This window comes from Elephantulus edwardii, unplaced genomic scaffold (genome assembly GCF_000299155.1).
Source record: "Elephantulus edwardii isolate Elephantulus edwardi_28Jun2011 unplaced genomic scaffold, EleEdw1.0 scaffold00007, whole genome shotgun sequence".
Classification (NCBI taxonomy): Eukaryota; Metazoa; Chordata; class Mammalia; order Macroscelidea; family Macroscelididae; genus Elephantulus; species Elephantulus edwardii.
In genome coordinates this window covers 17,491,821-17,509,367 of record NW_006399757.1, presented here as the reverse complement: position 1 = coordinate 17,509,367, position 17,547 = coordinate 17,491,821, and the positions used below count along the sequence as shown (strand labels likewise).

The 17,547-nt window shown below is 35.5% G+C and overlaps 1 protein-coding gene across 2 annotated transcripts in view; it reads left to right on the top strand.

The window, feature by feature from the left end:
* Nucleotides 1–17,547, top strand: part of SNX13 (sorting nexin 13) — a 172,288-nt gene that overhangs the window by 101,516 nt on the left and 53,225 nt on the right. For both annotated transcript variants that reach the window (XM_006880270.1, XM_006880269.1), the window contains 6 exons: nucleotides 4,420–4,503; nucleotides 8,685–8,823; nucleotides 9,195–9,283; nucleotides 11,553–11,652; nucleotides 12,799–12,992; nucleotides 16,086–16,190. In XM_006880270.1, coding sequence (XP_006880332.1) covers nucleotides 4,420–4,503; nucleotides 8,685–8,823; nucleotides 9,195–9,283; nucleotides 11,553–11,652; nucleotides 12,799–12,992; nucleotides 16,086–16,190 — 711 coding nt within the window. The remainder of the gene's footprint in view (nucleotides 1–4,419; nucleotides 4,504–8,684; nucleotides 8,824–9,194; nucleotides 9,284–11,552; nucleotides 11,653–12,798; nucleotides 12,993–16,085; nucleotides 16,191–17,547) is intronic.

Genomic DNA, 17,547 nt, shown 5'->3' with positions numbered 1-17,547 from the left:
TTCCCCTCCTGCGCTGTCCCTCCACCCTCCCAAGCATGATGTCCCTCTCCAAGGACTGGTCCCTCCTTACAACATGACCAAAGTATGTCAGACGAAGCCTCAGAATCCTTGCCTCCAAAAAGCAGCCTGGCTTAGCCCTCTCCAGGATGAATCGGTTTGTTTTCTTAGCAGTCCATGGTACCCTCAACACTCTTCTCCAACACCAAAGCTCAAAGCATCAATTCTCCTTCTAGCATCCCTGGTCATTGTCCAGCTCTCTGATGTATAACAAGTGATTGCACCTTAGTCTTCAGAGGCACATCGTTGCTCTTGAGTACTTTAGAGAGGTCCCTAACAGAGACTTTCCCATCGAAAAACTTCTTTTAATTTCCTGGCTGCTGGTGCCAAGAGTGTTGATTGTGGAGCCAAGCAGACTAAAGCTGTGAACAATCTCAATCTCTTCGCCATCCATCCTGATGCTTCCATTTGGTCCAGGGGTGAGAATCTTTCTCTTCTTGATATTGAGCCTCAATCCATATTGAAGCTGCAGTCCTTTACCCTCTGCAGCAACTGCTTCAGGTCCTCCTCAGTTTCAGCAAACATGGTTGTGTCATCTGCATAATGCAGATTGTTGATAGATCTTCTACCAATCCTGATGGCGCATTTCTCCTCATAGAGCCCAGCCTCCCGGATAATCTCTTCTGCATATAGGTTGAAAAGGTATAGAGATAGGACACATCCCTGGCGTACACCTTTCCCAATTTTGAACCATGCAGTGTTTCCTTGCTCTGTTCTGATGACTGCCTCTTGCTCCAAGTATGGGTTTGGCATTAGCACGATCAAGTGTTCTGGGATTCCCATTCTTCTCAGAGTCAGCCACAGTTTGTTATGATCCACACAGTCAAACGCCTTTGCATAATCAATGAAGCACAGATAGACATTACTCTGGTACTCCCTGCTTTGAGCCAAGATCCATCTAAGATTTGCTACAATATCCCTAGTACCATGACCTGACCCCTTCTAAACCCAGCCTGGAGTTCTGGCAGTTCTCTGCTAATGTGCTGTTCCAGTCATTTTTGGACCATCTTCAGTTGAATCTTGCTTGCATGTGAAATCAATGATGTTGTTGTATAGTTTCCACACTCTGTTGGGTCACCTTTTTTTGAATCCTAAGGAGTTGCATTGTTTTGGGCAAATCTGCTCTCAGGGATCTCTCCAAAATACTGAAGAGCAGTGATATCCGTTTGAAGACTAAGGTGCGCCTGATTCAGACCATAGTCTTTTCAGTTACTTTCTATGTTTTAGAGAGCAGGACTGTGCATAAGGATGACAAAAGAAGAATTGATACCTTTGACTGTAGTGTTGGAGAAGAGCACTGAATATCTTATGGACTGCCAAAAGAACTAACTGACAAGTTTTGGGGAAGGTGAAGCCAGAGTGCTCGTTGTAGTCAGGAATGATAAAATTTCATCCCTCATACTTTGGGCATGTTGCTAAGAGACTATTCCTTGGAAAAGGATATAATGCTTGGAAGAGTAGAGGGTCACCTAAGGAGACGAAGACCCTCATTAAGATGGATTGACACAGTGACTACAGCAATGGGCTGAAGAGTTTTAGATGGTGAGGATGGCACAGGATAGGACAGGATTCAGGTTTGTAGTTCATATGGTTGCTATGAGTTGCTCGACTTAATGGCACCTAACAGTAACAACAAGCCCTTTTATGAGGGCAATTAGAAAAATCAAAATTGTCCCTAAGATACAACAGCTAGTTGCATCAACTCGTAAGAGACAATCAGTTTACTCAGAAATTTGCTTTCTGCATTTTTTTCTTATTTTGAAAAAAACTTTGGAAAAACATTTTTGGAATTTTCTGTTTATAAAGTACAATTTAAAACTTTGAACTTAGGAAGTCAGAATAATTTGAAGTAAAATAATTATATATGTAAATATAATTTTTAAAAATTTAGAGACTAATGGCACTGTCCTTGAAAAGTCATTTCCTTAAAATTTGAAAATATGAATTATTTCAAATGACATTTCTAGAAGAACCTAGCTTCATTAGTGCTTCCAGTATTTCACTGGAAATACTAATTTATTTTGTTGTAGCATTTGATATAGATGTCTAGAATTCATAAAATCATATTTATTTAAAAATTTTTGTGAAGAAAAATAAAATGAAATTCACTTGCTGAGCACCTGTGCTAGAACATGGCCCCAAGAAAGTAAAGACCTAGGAAGAATAAATAAACTTTTTTTTACTAAGAAAAGGAAAATTCTAACTACTTAGCATCTCTGGTATTCTTGAGAGGCTGTTTCATACAATAGACAGCAGCAGACACTGAAGAATGAAAACATCCTCTTATGTGGTATTTATCAAATACCTATCATATTTAAGACAGTGAAGTTGAGAAGGAAGGAGTAAATATTTTTAAAGATAAGTGAGTTTTAGATCAGTTGGTCAATCTTTCTCACATTCAAGGATATTTCTGTACACAATTGCCTAGGTAATGGTGAGTGTTAAATGCCTGAGGTACAAAACATGAGTTTATTTTCAGCCTGTAAGAGTCTTCATCTGGAATGATGACAACATATTTAATAGGAGAATCAATTTCTGCAGTCAGTCCTTGAAGGAAGGGTAGAATTTTAATAGGTAGGAGCATTTACAAGACCCCAGAGTGCAGACCTGGGGGTTTTTGAAAATTCATTTGGTTTTAATTTCATTTGATTTTAATTGTCTTTTAAATGAACATTCTCCTACATGGTACATCCGTATTCTGTCCTTTCTCTGTGTTGAGGTGACTTTGTATTGCTACGATACCGACTGGTGTGCCATAATGGTTACAGATGGTTGACAGTGTTTGGTAGAGCTCAGTGATTAAGACAGGCTTGGAAGTAGGAGTGGCATCCACTTCCTAAACATGCCTATGGAAACTTTATGAACTTAGAGGAAGGACAATAGTTCTTTTGTTTATAGGGTTGGTACTAGATGGCCTTTAGCAACAACATAAAATGCCAAAGCCTTTGTCTCCAGTTTGGAGTTGGATGAAGCAGCTGGAATCTGTAACATGGTGCTCTTGTTTTGGTTGAGGATCTATGTGGGTTGTTTGTTTGTTCTTATTTAAGCCTCTTGTTTTAGAGTCAGCAAGACCTCCTGGAGGGCCCTTATATTTAAAAGTTGGGCCTGAGGGATTATATTTTCATCCCTTGTTACTATTTGGGAGGAATAGTCTTCTAATTCATACAGCACTCTGGTCAGTTTGCTGTGATGAGGTAATCTGGGTTTGCTATGACACTCTGTCTTGTGCCATTTGGATCTCAAATGCCATAATGGAACAGCTGTGCCATAGATGTGCCAAACATTGTGGGCCATGTTCAGTGGAGCTCTCAGACTGATTGAAGTTTGGAAGCAGGAGTGGCATCTATTTCCTAAACCACATGCCTCTGGAAACTCTGTGAACTTGGAGAAATGACGAGAGTTATAGAAAGGCTTATAGTTATAGAAAGGTCTCTTGTATTTAAAAGTCGGTTGGGCCCAAGGATCTAGTGTTATCTTATTTTGGAGGGGCATTTTTCTAAGTTGTACAGAACTTCTCTGTCAGTCTGCTGCACTGAGGTAATCTGGGTTTGTTGTGATGCTTAACCTTTTGCCATTGCGGGGGTCAAATGCCGTAATGGCTGCCCATGGTGGTTAGTGAGTGTTTGGTGGTGCTCCCAGTTTAAGACAGATTTGGAAACAGGAGCAGCATTCATTTCCTAAACCACGTGTCTCTGTAAATTCTATGAACGTGGAAAAATGATGATAACTATAGAAAGTCTTCAGGCCTTTTGTTCATAGAGTCATTAATGAGTTGTGCTTGACTCAGAGGCAATCAGCGACAACAGTAGCATTAGCAAAGAATGGGAACATATATTCTAGAGAATGGTAAGTAGATTGTATTAACATATTTACTATTTTATCCTTATTTTCTCCTAGGTAAAATATTAAATGCAGAAAAGTAAAGTGAATGATACAGTAAATTATTTTGCAGTAACTCTTCAGATTGACCAAGTGTTAATATTTTAATGTATTACTTTTTCTCTCTTAAAATAACTTATCATGAAATCAGGGCAACCTTTCTTTTTTTTCTGTTTCTCTATTTTAATATTGTGTGAATCCCTGAACAGCTATAGGACACCTGTAGTCCTATAGTTGACATAACTAGCAACATCATTTTGGTTTTTATTCCTCATTCAATGCTAGTTGTCATTGCATAGATAGCTTTATTTCATTTAATGATGTATATAACAGCTCATCTTTTGATACATTTATGTTGGTTATCAAGTTTGGCTTTCATTGTACCATGTCTTTCTTAATATTGTATTGGTAAATTTATATGTTGGTGCATGTTTTAAAAGTCTATTAGGTGGACATTTTCTTTTCTTTTTTCCTTTTGCCCAGGAAATTCTTGCACGAGGAATTCTTCTTCCACTAATAAATCAGCTCAGTGATCCTGATTATATTAATCAGTATGTCATATGGATGGTAAGTACTTTTGAAATAACCATTCTTTTTAATGTAGTACTAGAATAGTAAAAAAATCAGTTTCAAGATCATCATGATTATAATCATATATTATTATATATTAAAGAAATTAAGAAAAAGTGTTTCTAAAAAGAACTTTTATGTTTTTAAGATTTCTGTGTACTTGAATGTGCTGTCATAATATTATTCAATATGTCTAATTAGTAAGTAAATCTTAAAATTATTGTATGACTATTACTATTAAAAATCAATCGGCATATATAGATAAGGGAGCTCTGGTGACCTGGTGGTAAGAACCAGTGCTGCAATCCCAAATGTACACAGTTCTAATCCGCCACCTGCTCTGCAGAAAGATGGGCAGTCTCCTCCTTTGTGATTATCTACCTCTAAAAACCCATTGGAGTGTCAGCTATGAGTTGGTTTCAACTCAATGGTTCTCAACAACAACAATAATAAAAAGATAATTATTTTATAGCCACTATTTTATTTTAAATATAATTTACGATTGTATTTAAACTACTGAAGTACTAAGTCTGATATAATTCACATTTAATAGGAAGGGACACCTGACTGAAAATCAGATGGTCTGTATTGTAAGCCTGTTTATCTATGTTGCCTACACTGTCTGTAAGCAGATAATGTAATAATAATTTCCTCACCCATCAGGCACTTTAAAAGCATGTTTACAAGAGCAGATTAGAAATTGATTTTATTCTTACTTAGACATTTTTAATAGTTCCATTTTCTTTTGTTAAAAGAAACATGAGAACATGGATATATGTTTTAATAGAAGTGGAATAACCCAGTTGTAGGTTAATTGTATTTTTAAATTTATATGAAGCTGGCAAGAAGTTTTCCAGAGTTGTGTCATTTTGCACTTTGAAGTGTGCTGTTTGAGAGTTTGGCCACTTCATGTTTTATCAGTATTATCATCATCTCAAAAATATTGTATTGAAACAGATGAGGGAAAGAACAGATTCGAAGTGATATATGATTGAGTATTATGGCTAGCACAGGAATCCAGAATTAAGGTTGCATAGAGAAGTGTACTCGGGGTGGGGTTAGGGGAGAGGGGGATGGAGGTTAGGGGGGAGGGGACGTGGGAATTGTATACCAATGAAGGAATTTTTTTTTCTCTTCAGAGGGGGAAGCAAGCTGGTGGGGAGGGGTGGGCAGGGAGAAGAGTGTGGCAATGAATGAATGGAAATCCAAAACCTCTGTAAATGTCTATTAAAATTAATAATAATAATAATAAGTTTTAAAAGAACTGCAAAAAAAATAAATAACCGTTCCCCCATTGGGTTTTCAAGGCTGCAAATCCTTAGGAAGAGATTGCCCATCTTGCTCCCACAGAGTACCTGGTGAATTCAGCCTTCCACAGAACTATCTGGGTTATCAGCCCAACTCTATAGATTACGCCATCAGAACTCCATTTAAATTTTAGCTTCTCTTCTAGATGTTGAGGAGTCCTGAACTACACGTTGAATGACTGACTGTGTGTGTGTGTGTGTATATGCCTTATATTTCCTTGATGATTATCTTTTCATGTGCTCATTGGCCATTTGTATGTATTTTTTTTAGTGACTTCTCAGGTACCCATATTTTCATTAGCTTTATAGGAGTGCTTCATATATTCTTTATCTAATTCCTTTATATAACATATGTATATTGTGAATACTTATTCTTAATGTGTGGCTTGCTTTTCCCCCCTTTTAAAATGGCATCCACTGATGAGCAGAATTTTAAAGTTTAAATTATAGTGGAGTCTTTTTTTTTTCTATTAATTTTAATTGACTTTTCCCCCCTTTTCTTTTTTATTGAGATTTTAATGAAAGTTTATGGAGAACATGGATTTCTATTCATTCATTGCACATTTTCCTCCCTGCCCACCCCTCTCCCCGTTTGCTTTTCTCTTTGAAAAAAAAAGAAAAGTCCTTTCATTGTTGTACAGTTGTCTGGCCCTGCCCCCCCCCCCCAAATTGTAATGAAATCTCAATTTGTCAGAGAGCTCTGGTGGTCTAGTGGTAAGGACTTGCATTGCCTACCCAAAGGCATGCAGTTTGAACCTACCAGATGCTCTGCAAGAAAAAGATGGGCAGTCTCCTCCTTTGCAATTAATTATTTCTGAAAACTTGCATGAGGGTCAGCTATGCGTTGATTCCATCTTAAAGGTATATATTTCTCAAGTTCTCTTTTAGAGCTGTTATTTTAATATCTTCTTTAAAAAAATCTGTGTGCACTAAGCTTACATAATTACTGTCGTGTTTACTTTTAGAAGTTTTATAATTTTATTCTTTGTGTTTAGGTCTGTGATTGAAGTTGAAGTTTATTTTCGTTTCTGGACACCTGCTTTACCTAACATTATTGAAAAGACTGACCTTTTACTGTAGAATTGTCTTAGCACTTTAGTAAAAAACTAATGTTTCAGTGTATGTTTAGGTCTGAGTTTTGAACTCTCTTCCTTTCCACTGGTCTATTTGTGTGTCCTTAGGCAAGTACAATAGCTAAGTAGTACTTCGTTACAACAGCTGTACATCTTGAAGTGAAATAATGTGATTCCTCCACATGTATTTGTTTTCAGGATTGTTTTGACTATTCAAGATACTTTACGTATAAATGTTACTAACTTAATATCTACCAAAACTTGACGAAATTAAATAATACTTTATTGAATTTATAGTATAATTTGAGTAAAACTGACATCTTAACAATGTTGAGTCTTTTGACCCATGAACATGTAATATTTCATTTGTTTTCTCTTTGGTTTACTTCAGCAGAACTCAGTACTGGCCTTGCCCATCAGTTGTTAAACTTTTTTCTGAGTGTTTTATATTTTTTAATGCTTTTCTAAATGTGAATAAAGTTTTTAATTGTGTTGTTATTTCATAGAGTTTATAGAGTCCTGCTTGTTAGCATTTGTCTGCTGACTGAATGGGGACAATTTAACACACCAGTCACTCTTGGGATGAAGTCTGTTTCTATGTCCGTATTTAAGAGTGCAGAGTATCTTGGAAACTCTGTGGGACACTTCTGCTCTCTGTCTTACAGGGTTTCCATGAGTTGTCCTTGACTTGAAGGCAACAGGCTTAACTATGGGTTTGATGCTAATATTTAGTCATAGAATAGGTTTTTATTTGTTGATCTTGTCTGTGTACATCTTTTATTGAGTTCATGTATTAGTTTTGGCAGTTTCTCATAGTTAAAATCTCTAGGATTTTAAGTTCATTAAAGTTTTGTTGTTAGGTTCATACACTTTTATGCTCATTAGGTCTTTTTGAAAAATTGGCTCATGTGTCATTATGATGACTCCCTTTATTTCTGACCATACTTCTCTCTCCTAGTCCACTTTTTTCTGACAGTCACACCAGCTTCCATGACTTCTCTTTTTCTATTTGCCTGTTTTTCAGCTGACATTTTAAAAGTGTTTTTCTTATAAACAGCATATAGTTTCTTTCTTTTTAAACATTTGTTCATTTCTAATAAGAGACATAGTTAATTTATATTTTTATTAGAGTTCAGTGAAAGTTTTCAGGGTAAATTTGCTGTTCATTTACACTTCATACCTGTTTGTTTTGTAACTGTAGTTATAGTCAGTTTGCCACAGCCTTCACATTGTCACTGCTTTCATCCTATGTATCCCCTGTGAGGCTCATTTCCATTTACACCTTGATCCTGCCTTGTCTCTTGCTTTCTAGGCTTTATCCCTCGTCAAGTACTGTGCTTTTGATCTTATCTGGCCTATTACTTTAAGGAGTATGTTACCTCCCTGATGTTAAAGTTCACCTTATTGGCCTTTACATTGTTTGCCTGAGATATCATTTAAATTTAATATAATTATTGTTATGATTAATGTAATGTCACCAGGAGGTTCCAGAAATGAAACCTTAAATGAATGTTTTGCTTATATCTTAATAAGCATTCCATAAATCTTGTCCAGTCATCATGACTTCCTTGCTATAATCTTTGAATAGACTTCTTTTAGCATACTGTATATTTTACTTATTTTATATTGTTTATAGTCTGCAACTTACTCAAATATAGATAGCACTATGAGTAGAAATATTACTGTTTGTTTTGTTCTAGGTACTGAGGATCTCAAATGGTGTGGAAGGACTAATAGACACTCAAAATTCTATATCCTCCTTAATTAATAAATTCCACCTTTGCAAAATGTTTTTCAGATCCGTGATTCTAATTGCAACTATGAGGCCTTTATGAACATTATTAAATTGAGTGACAATATTGGAGAACTAGAAGCAGTGAGAGATAAGGCAGCTGAAGAATTACAGTATCTTAGATCTCTGGATACAGTTGGTGATGGTAAGTAATTTATTTATTTACATGTAAGACTGTTTTTCTTCTTTAATGATTATTATTTCTTCAAATGGAATTTTGATTTACTTAAATATATTTTGGTGCTATTAATTGTTTTTACCTTTATTAAAGAATCCTTATTAATGTGTGCTAAGAATAAAATGGTATTTTCTGAATGTGAGACTGCAATTATTGAATTGATATTTAAAGCAAAGATAATTGGCATGGCTTAATTTTAATTTAGTAATCTTAATTATATCATTTCAAAAAACTCCTTTTATTACTCTGTTCACTGGTTATCAAATTAGAATAAATGCATATTTAAAGTATGTCACAAATAAAATTACTGCTTTAACTCATAATTTGCTTATCTTTAGATATCAACACTATAAAAAATCAAATAAATAGCTTATTATTTGTAAAGAAAATATGTGACTCAAGAATACAGCGGTTACAGTCAGGCAAAGTAAGTAAACATATTTTTTAATTAGTATTTAATTACAAATGTTTTCAATTAATTAAAATGCTTAATAATACTAAGAAGTAGGAAATTAACAAATAAGCTCTAGAAGAAGCCTATAAAAGAAGACCCCTTTTCAATAATCTGTAGTTTAATTTGCTAGTTCTATTATCATTTAATTGAAACAGTTACATTTTTATGTATTTGCCTGTGTTTGTATCTGTATGCCTGTTATTATTAACAATTAGTCATGTAAATGTGGCATAGAGGTATGAGATGGCTTTACTATTTTTTAACTCTGGATCTTACTTAGAATTAGTGATCCTTCTGTATCTCGGGGCCATTATTGGTGTAGTTAGTAGAGAGTTGCATTTCTAACCCCAAATCAAACCTCTCTGGCTGATCACATTCACTAACAGCACTTTGTTCAGGAGAAAGATGAGTCTCCTATGTGATTTACAGCTTCAGAAAATGTGCTGGAGTGACTGACTGGTTCTGCTGTGAATTGATTCTGACAGCATCAAGGCAGCAGCATCATTTGCCCACACATTTCTTGTTGTTGAATCCTTGTAAAATAAAAGTGTTAGATATAATTTCATTTCCATTTTAATTAAACTACCTTTTTAATATCTCAAATCATATACTGCCTTCCTTTTGCAGAAAACTAGTATTTACAAATAAAGTAAATCTTAAAAAATGGTGAAAGCTCTCCCCATCCCACGTCTGCTTTGCCTGAGAAAAGTGATAAAAACTGACAAAGGAAGACTTAGTAGAAATTATGTGCTGGTCTAGATTAATCTGTTAGGCATTTTAAATTCGTTATCTGTTATCATTTAGTATTTACATGAGGGCTAATACTAATGACAATGACAGGGTTAGTTTTCTCCAAATTGAGTCAGTGCTGATTGCATTGCACAGAGCACCACTTCCACCACCAATGCCTAATCTGTTACCTGCTTCTGAATAAGGCAGCTTATATGATTTTTAGAAAACCAGCCTATATTTTTTTCTAAATGGAAGTTGTGATTTGGATTTAGGAAATAGATAATAATTTAGAAATATAGTGAAAGTAGTTCATGGAGACATCATGGATTTTAGTGCAAAAAGCAGTAGATTTTGAAAACAGATTCATATTAACAACTTCATGATTCTAGGCCATCTTTCAGCTCCTCAGATTTCTATATGTTGAATGTAATCTTTTAATAGTTTTGCTGTGGAGATGGAATAGTGTGTGCAGTATACCAAACACATGACTGACGGCACATAGATGTTCAGTAAAAATTTTAGATTCCTATTTTCTTTCTCCTTTTCCCTATACACTGGTAGGTAGTTACCTTGCTTATAATTTTGAGAAGCATACATAATTTAGTGTTGAGATACTCTGAAAAGAAGTATCATTTTTTTTCAAAGTTGTTGTTGTTATGTGCCGTCGAGTAGCTTGCAACTCATAGCGACCCTATGTACAACAGCCCCATTGCACTGCCTCTGACACACCAATCCCTATTACCCTAGTCACTGAATCAGTCCACCTCATAGAGGGTCTTCCCCTCTTGTGCTGTGCCTCCACCCTCCCAAGCATGATGTCCCTCTCCAAGGACCAGTTCCTCCTTACAGTGGTGGTGTCACTCTGGAGACTAAGGCGTGTCTGATACAGGCTATGGTCTTTGCAATCACTTGTTATGCATCAGAGAGTTGGACAATGATTAGGGAGGATAGAAGGAGAATTGATGCCTTTGAGCTGTGGTGCTGGAGAAGAGTATTGAATGTACCATGGACTAACAAGAAAACAAACAGATTCATCCTAGAGAGGGTTAAACCAGACTGCTCCTTGGAGGCGAGGATTCTTGGGCTTCGTCTGACATACTTTGAAAATGTTGTAAAGGAGGGACAGGTTCTTGGAGAGGGACATCATCATGTTTTCAGAGTAGGTAAACATTAAATGTGTTTATTCTTGGGTGTATCTAGCATTCTACATATTCTCATCCTTTCTATTCCCTAGAATAACTAATTTTTATTAGAAAAATGTAGAGATAAAGAATACTTAAAATATAGTAATCTATCATATCTTTAAGATACGTGTTAAGTACCTCTTAAACTAACTTCCAGAAAAGATGTGACTTTAAAACGTGGGTTACCCCACGTGTGTACTAAGGGAATAGTACATTGTATTTTAATATAATCCTTTTAGAAGGATTTAATTTACATTTACGTAGAGATGTCTAACTTCCTTGATTGACTAAATAACATGCTAACTTGTGTTTAATTTTATCTATAGGAAATAAATACTGTGAAACTTGCTGCAAACTTTGGGAAACTTTGCACAGTCCCCCTGGACAGCATCCTTGTAGATAATGTTGCACTACAGTTTTTTATGGGTAGGTAAACCCCCTTTATGAGAATTATATAGTTCTTTAGTGATTTTATATATCATGCATTTTAAATGTTTACTATTAAACATGAGACATTGGAACCTTCCATACTGACAACCCAGGTTCTATTGTCAGTCAAACTCATAGGTAGTCGCTGCCTGTTAGTGGAATGGAAGCTTGAACCTTGCTGTGATGCTAAATTGTTTCATTTGAGCTTCCAGCTATAGATAAGCTAGGAAAATAGGCCTAGTTATCTATTTCCTTAAAATTAGCCAGGAAAATTTCTATGATGCACAGTGGACAGGCCTGTATCTAGGCATGGAGATGATACAGGAGTGGACATCATTTTATTTTTACTTTGTGCATGAGTCAGGGACTGACTGGGCTTTTATACCTATTAACATCACCAACAATACTAAATGTGCCAAATGCATTTTCTACCTCAATTTCTTTATCCTTTGAAATACTTGATTTTCTTTGAAAAACCTGGAGATAGATATTTATTTTGCTGTGCAGGAAATAAATCCTTGTAAATGTAATGTATATTTTTAAAACTACTTTTAAAATAAACTTGCCAAGATTTTGCAAGGAATTTCATTTCACTGAGAAATGTTATTGAAAGCACACTGTTTATATCATTTAAATATGTGTTTATATATAAACACTAGTTTATATGTAAAAACGTGTTTATATTATTTTTGTGCATAAGTAAAATAGGGATTTAATTAAGACAGCACATACTCTCCTCCATCCTCTAACAGGATACACACATATATGGAGGGCATTATCTTTGGAAATAACATTGTGATTAGTAGTCTTTATCAATAAAACTGGTAAACTTTTATCTTATTCCCCCCATTTTAAAATATATGTTGAGAGTTTAGTGTACATAAATATATTCCCTAGAGATTTTGTCATAGAAAATGTTTTTTGTTTTTTTAAACTGTGTACTTCCATTTGTATTTCTTTTTAACTGGTCTTTTACGCCTTTTCTTTCTCTTCGGTCTCCTGCATTTGTAAACATTTTCAAATTGTAAAATTTATAATACTTAAAACTTTAATACTTCTTATGTACTTGTAGGAAAATGTATGAAAAAAATGCACTCAAAACTATGAACCTTTAATATTTATTTATTGGGTTTTTTTTAATAGATTACATGCAGCAAACTGGAGGTCAAGCACATCTCTTTTTCTGGATGACAGTGGAAGGATACAGAGTTACAGCCCAGCAGCAGCTAGAGGTGTTATTAAGTCGTCAGAAAGATGGGAAACATCAAACCAACCAAACCAAAGGTCTTTTAAGAGCAGCTGCTGTTGGAATTTATGAACAGTATTTGTCAGAAAAGGTAAGGTAACATTTTTATTACTCATTTCTTTTCTTTTGCAGTATCATTACTAATACTTATTTTTAAACTTGCAAATATCAGAGTAAAGATTCATATCAATAGATTCAAAGGAAAATGAATTAAAGTGAAAGGATTATACATGTAACCAGTAGCCAAACAGAAATTTAGTGATTACGCTAATACACCCACACCTCACTCATTGCCACAGAATTAGGTTTCAGTAACCAGGTTGCTGTTCAAAAATTGACATTGCAGGAAAATGGAGGATGACCACAACAGAGAAGACTACATCATTACAGGACTCCCACATTGTTACATAACTGTCAAACTACTTAGAATTGTGGCACAACCAAGTTGGCACATTATATTAACCATTATGAACCCCAGTTACCCTTGCTAGCAGGTTGGTATTTACAAATGCCAATCAGTATTGTTAATGCCAAGATAATCAAATAGTAGAGTTTTTTTCTACTGTAAATGTGAAATCTCAAATAACAATGAGTTGATATATTAAGAAAAAATAAACTCTAATTGTTAACAGAAAAAGAGAAACATTTTAGAAGAGTCAATTAAATGGTAAAATAAAATCATGATAAGCATGTGTACAAGTAAAAATAACCCCCTAGCCCAAATGCATGAAAGAAAAGCTGATATAATTGAAGAAAAATACTGAAATCAACTTTTTTTAAAGAGTATGGTCATCTTTTACTCTGCTTGCTTTTAAAATTTTAATTTTGCTTTTGTATATGATGTATTTAAATGTTGTTTTTTATATTTCTTGAACTTTATAATTTCAAGAATCTATGACTTTGTATCTTTTTTCATATTTAGAAAATGCTTAGTATTATACAATTCTTCCAGTATTGCTTCTGCTCCTCTGGCATTCTAGTTTTTCTTACTTTTGCTTTTCCATCATATTTCCTGTCTCTGTCTCATTCCCTCTTGTTTTTCTGTGATTCTAAGTATTTTATATGTCTGTTGGGGAATTTTTTCATAAGCTGTGACTATTAAGCATTTTTATTCAGTTATTTCCTTCTGTTTTTATAATATTAATTTACTTCTTTTTTTTTTTACACAGAGGTTTTGGATTTCCATTCCTTCATTGCCTCAATTTTCTCCCTGCCCACCCCGCCTCACCAGCTCGCTTCCCCCTCCGAAGAGAGAAAAAAAAATTCCTTCATTAGTATACAATTCCCACGTCCCTTCCCCCCACCCCCCACCCCGAGTACACTTCTCTATGCAACCTTAATTCTAGATTCCTGTGCTAACCATAATACTCAATCATATATCACTTCTAATCTGTTCTTTCTCTCATCTGTTTCAATACAATATACATAATTTATCCAGTTTTTTCTTCATACCCCCACCCTGATGTCAGACCCATTCTACAACAGTGGCACCATGCAGTATTTGTCCCTTTGTGACTGAGATATTTCACTCAACATAATGTCCTCCAGGGTCACCCACTTTGAGTAATATTGCATGAGTTCCTTGTTTTTCAATGCTGCGTAGTATTCCCTTGTGTGGATATACCACAGCTTCTCTATCCATTCGTTTGTTGATGGGACCTTAGGCTTTTTTATAGTGTTTTATTTCATTATTAAAATTTCCAGTCTTGAACATTTTGATCATAGTTCATTTAATATTTGTTTCATAATTTTATTATTAATCTTGTGTCATCATTTGCCTAGATAGTGCAAAACAGTGGATATGAAAAAGCGTAGAGTTAATTTTAACCTTGGATAATGCTGTCTTCTCTAAAGGTTTGCATTTGTTTTTTGGCTTGTGGCAATGGTATTAATAATTCAGATCATATTCCTCATCTTTGAAATAAAGACAGTTGTAGGATGAGCTTCAGTGTCTTTCAAGATTGACGTATAGTTTTTACCATCTAGACCAAGGATTTAGCTTTTTCCCCTTGGAAATTTTGATTCCTACCCTTTTGGGTACCTCCACGGGAATTTTCCTTGGGAAAGAAACTCTGGTGGCCTAGTGAGTAAGAAGTTGTACTGCCATCCCCAAGGTAGGCAGTTTGTATTCACCAATTGCTCCACGAGATAAAGACCAGTATTCTCCTGTGCAATTTATAACCTCTGAAAACTCATTGGAGGATCACTTATGAGTTGGTTCTGAGTCCATTGCAGTGAGAAAGTTTCTGCAGGAAAGATGACCCTAAATATGACATTTACTGTGGGATTTGGATCCTGTAATAATTGTACTATCTTGATAGTGCTCTTAATATTTTCAGTCACATTTTTAAAGTAAGTATTTTACCAGCTTTTTAAGTCATTCCAAATAGAATTATTATTTTTACTTTGGGCCTGTGGCCAGGAGGGACCACTCCGTGGAGAAAGACATCATATTTGGAAGGGTGGAGGGGACAGCACAGGCGAGGATGATCCCAGATGACATGGATTGATACAGTAACTAGGGCAATGAAGATTGGTGTGTCGGAATCATTGAGACTGGCTCAGGACTGGGCAGGGTTCAGAGCTGCTGTACATAGGTCACTGTGGGTCACAGGTGACTCAATGGCATATAAACAACAACACAACAAATCCCTTAATACTGGATGCAGAAAGTAAAAGCTATTTATTTATTGAGATATTTATATATTGGTTTTTATATATTGAGCTATTTATATATTGGTTTTTACTTTCTGGATCTTAAAAGTATAAAGCAAGGACTGTGAAAAGATGTCTACAGAGAAGTAGGCAGACCAAATCGGGGAATATATTAAATTAGATTTTATGTCATATGCCATATGGATTTATTGAATAGTTAAGGAACTTTTAACTGATTGTTGAATTTATCTCAAAAGCAGAGATATACTCCAAAATTGTGGGATGTATTAAGATCTTTTTTCTTCTGCTATATACTTAGATCTACTAATGTACAGCACATACAAATAGTGAAGTACCTACCATCTGCCAAACCTGCAGGGCGGTGGTTGTAGTCTCATTCATGTACACATACTTGCTTATGTTATTTGCCAATTACTTTCAATATCAACTTATTTAATTCAGCTAACATGATTAAGTTGCCTTTGGAAATTCCATCTCTCATGACTACTCTTTTTTCTTTGTTTTCTAGGCTTCTCCAAGAGTTACTGTTGATGACTATTTGGTAGCAAAATTGGCAGACACGTTGAATCATGAAGATCCAACCCCTGAAATCTTTGATGACATTCAAAGGAAGGTACTATATGCAACATTTATCATTCCTTCTTAAAAATACACATTTCTGTGTGTACTTAGTTTGTTTTTAGCAATGTTACTGAAACATTTAAACACAAGAGTGATAACTGAAAAGATATGTTTTTGTTATGCATTGTTTTTTATGTGCTGTTGAATCAGCAGTGACTTCATAGCGACCTTGTGAACAGTGGCTCTGAGCTTTGCCTCATACTGGACCAACCTCACAGTCTTTGACACACCAGGCCCCATTGTCACATTAACACCATGTCAGTCCATCTCATCCAAGGTCTTACTCTCCTGTGCTGACCCTCTGCCTTTCCAAGCATGCTGCTCCTCTCCAGGGACTAGTCACTCTAGGCAACATATCCCAAGTAAGTGAGATGAAAATCCTATCTCCAAAATGCAGTCTGGTTTCATCCTCTTCTTGAGGAGGGTGTATCAAAATATCCTCCATGAAGAAAGCAAAGGTCATTACTAAGACAAAGGAGGAAGAAAACACCAAAATGGTAGTCAGAACAGACTGAAAATTCCAGTAGAATACTGAAAAGCCAAAACTAAGGGTAGAAATCAGGAAACGAAAGAGTTGAACAGAAGATGTCAAAGCAAAATATTATAACAAACTGCAGAGAGCTAGAGTGAGAAAAATCAGAATTGCTCAACCTGGCATTTCTCAAGCTGAAGGAACTGAAGAACAAATTCAAGCCTCGAGTTGTAATATGAAAGATGCTGTGGGCAAAATCTTACATAATCTAGGAAACATCAAAAGAAGATGGGAGAAATGCTCAGAGTCACTGTACTAGAAAGCACTGGTTGACACAATTTCAGGAATTAGCTTATGATCAAGAACAAATGGGAATAAAGAAGGAAATTCAAACTGCTCTGAAGGAATTTCAAAAAAGAAGGTCCCAGAAATTGATAGAATACCAGTTGACATATTTCAGCAGAAAGATGCAGCCCTGATTGTGCTCAATAGGTTATGCCAAGAAATGTGGAGAACTACCTGACCAACTGACTGTAAGAGATCCATATTTATTCCCATTTTAATAAAAAGGTGATCCAACAGAATGTGGAAATTATTGAACAATGTTGTTGTTGTTATGTGCCGTCAAGTCGCTTGCGACTCATAGCGACCCTATGTACAACAGCCCTAAACACAACTCTATCCTGTGCCAATCACACTGCCTCTGACACACCCAGCCCAATTACCCCACTCACTGAATCAATCCACCTCATAGAGGGTCTTCCCCTCCTGTGCCTCCACCCTCCCAAGCATGATGTCCCTCTCCAAGGACCTGTCCCTTCTTACAACATGTCCACAGTATGTCAGATGAAACCCCAGAATCCTTGCCTCCAAGGAG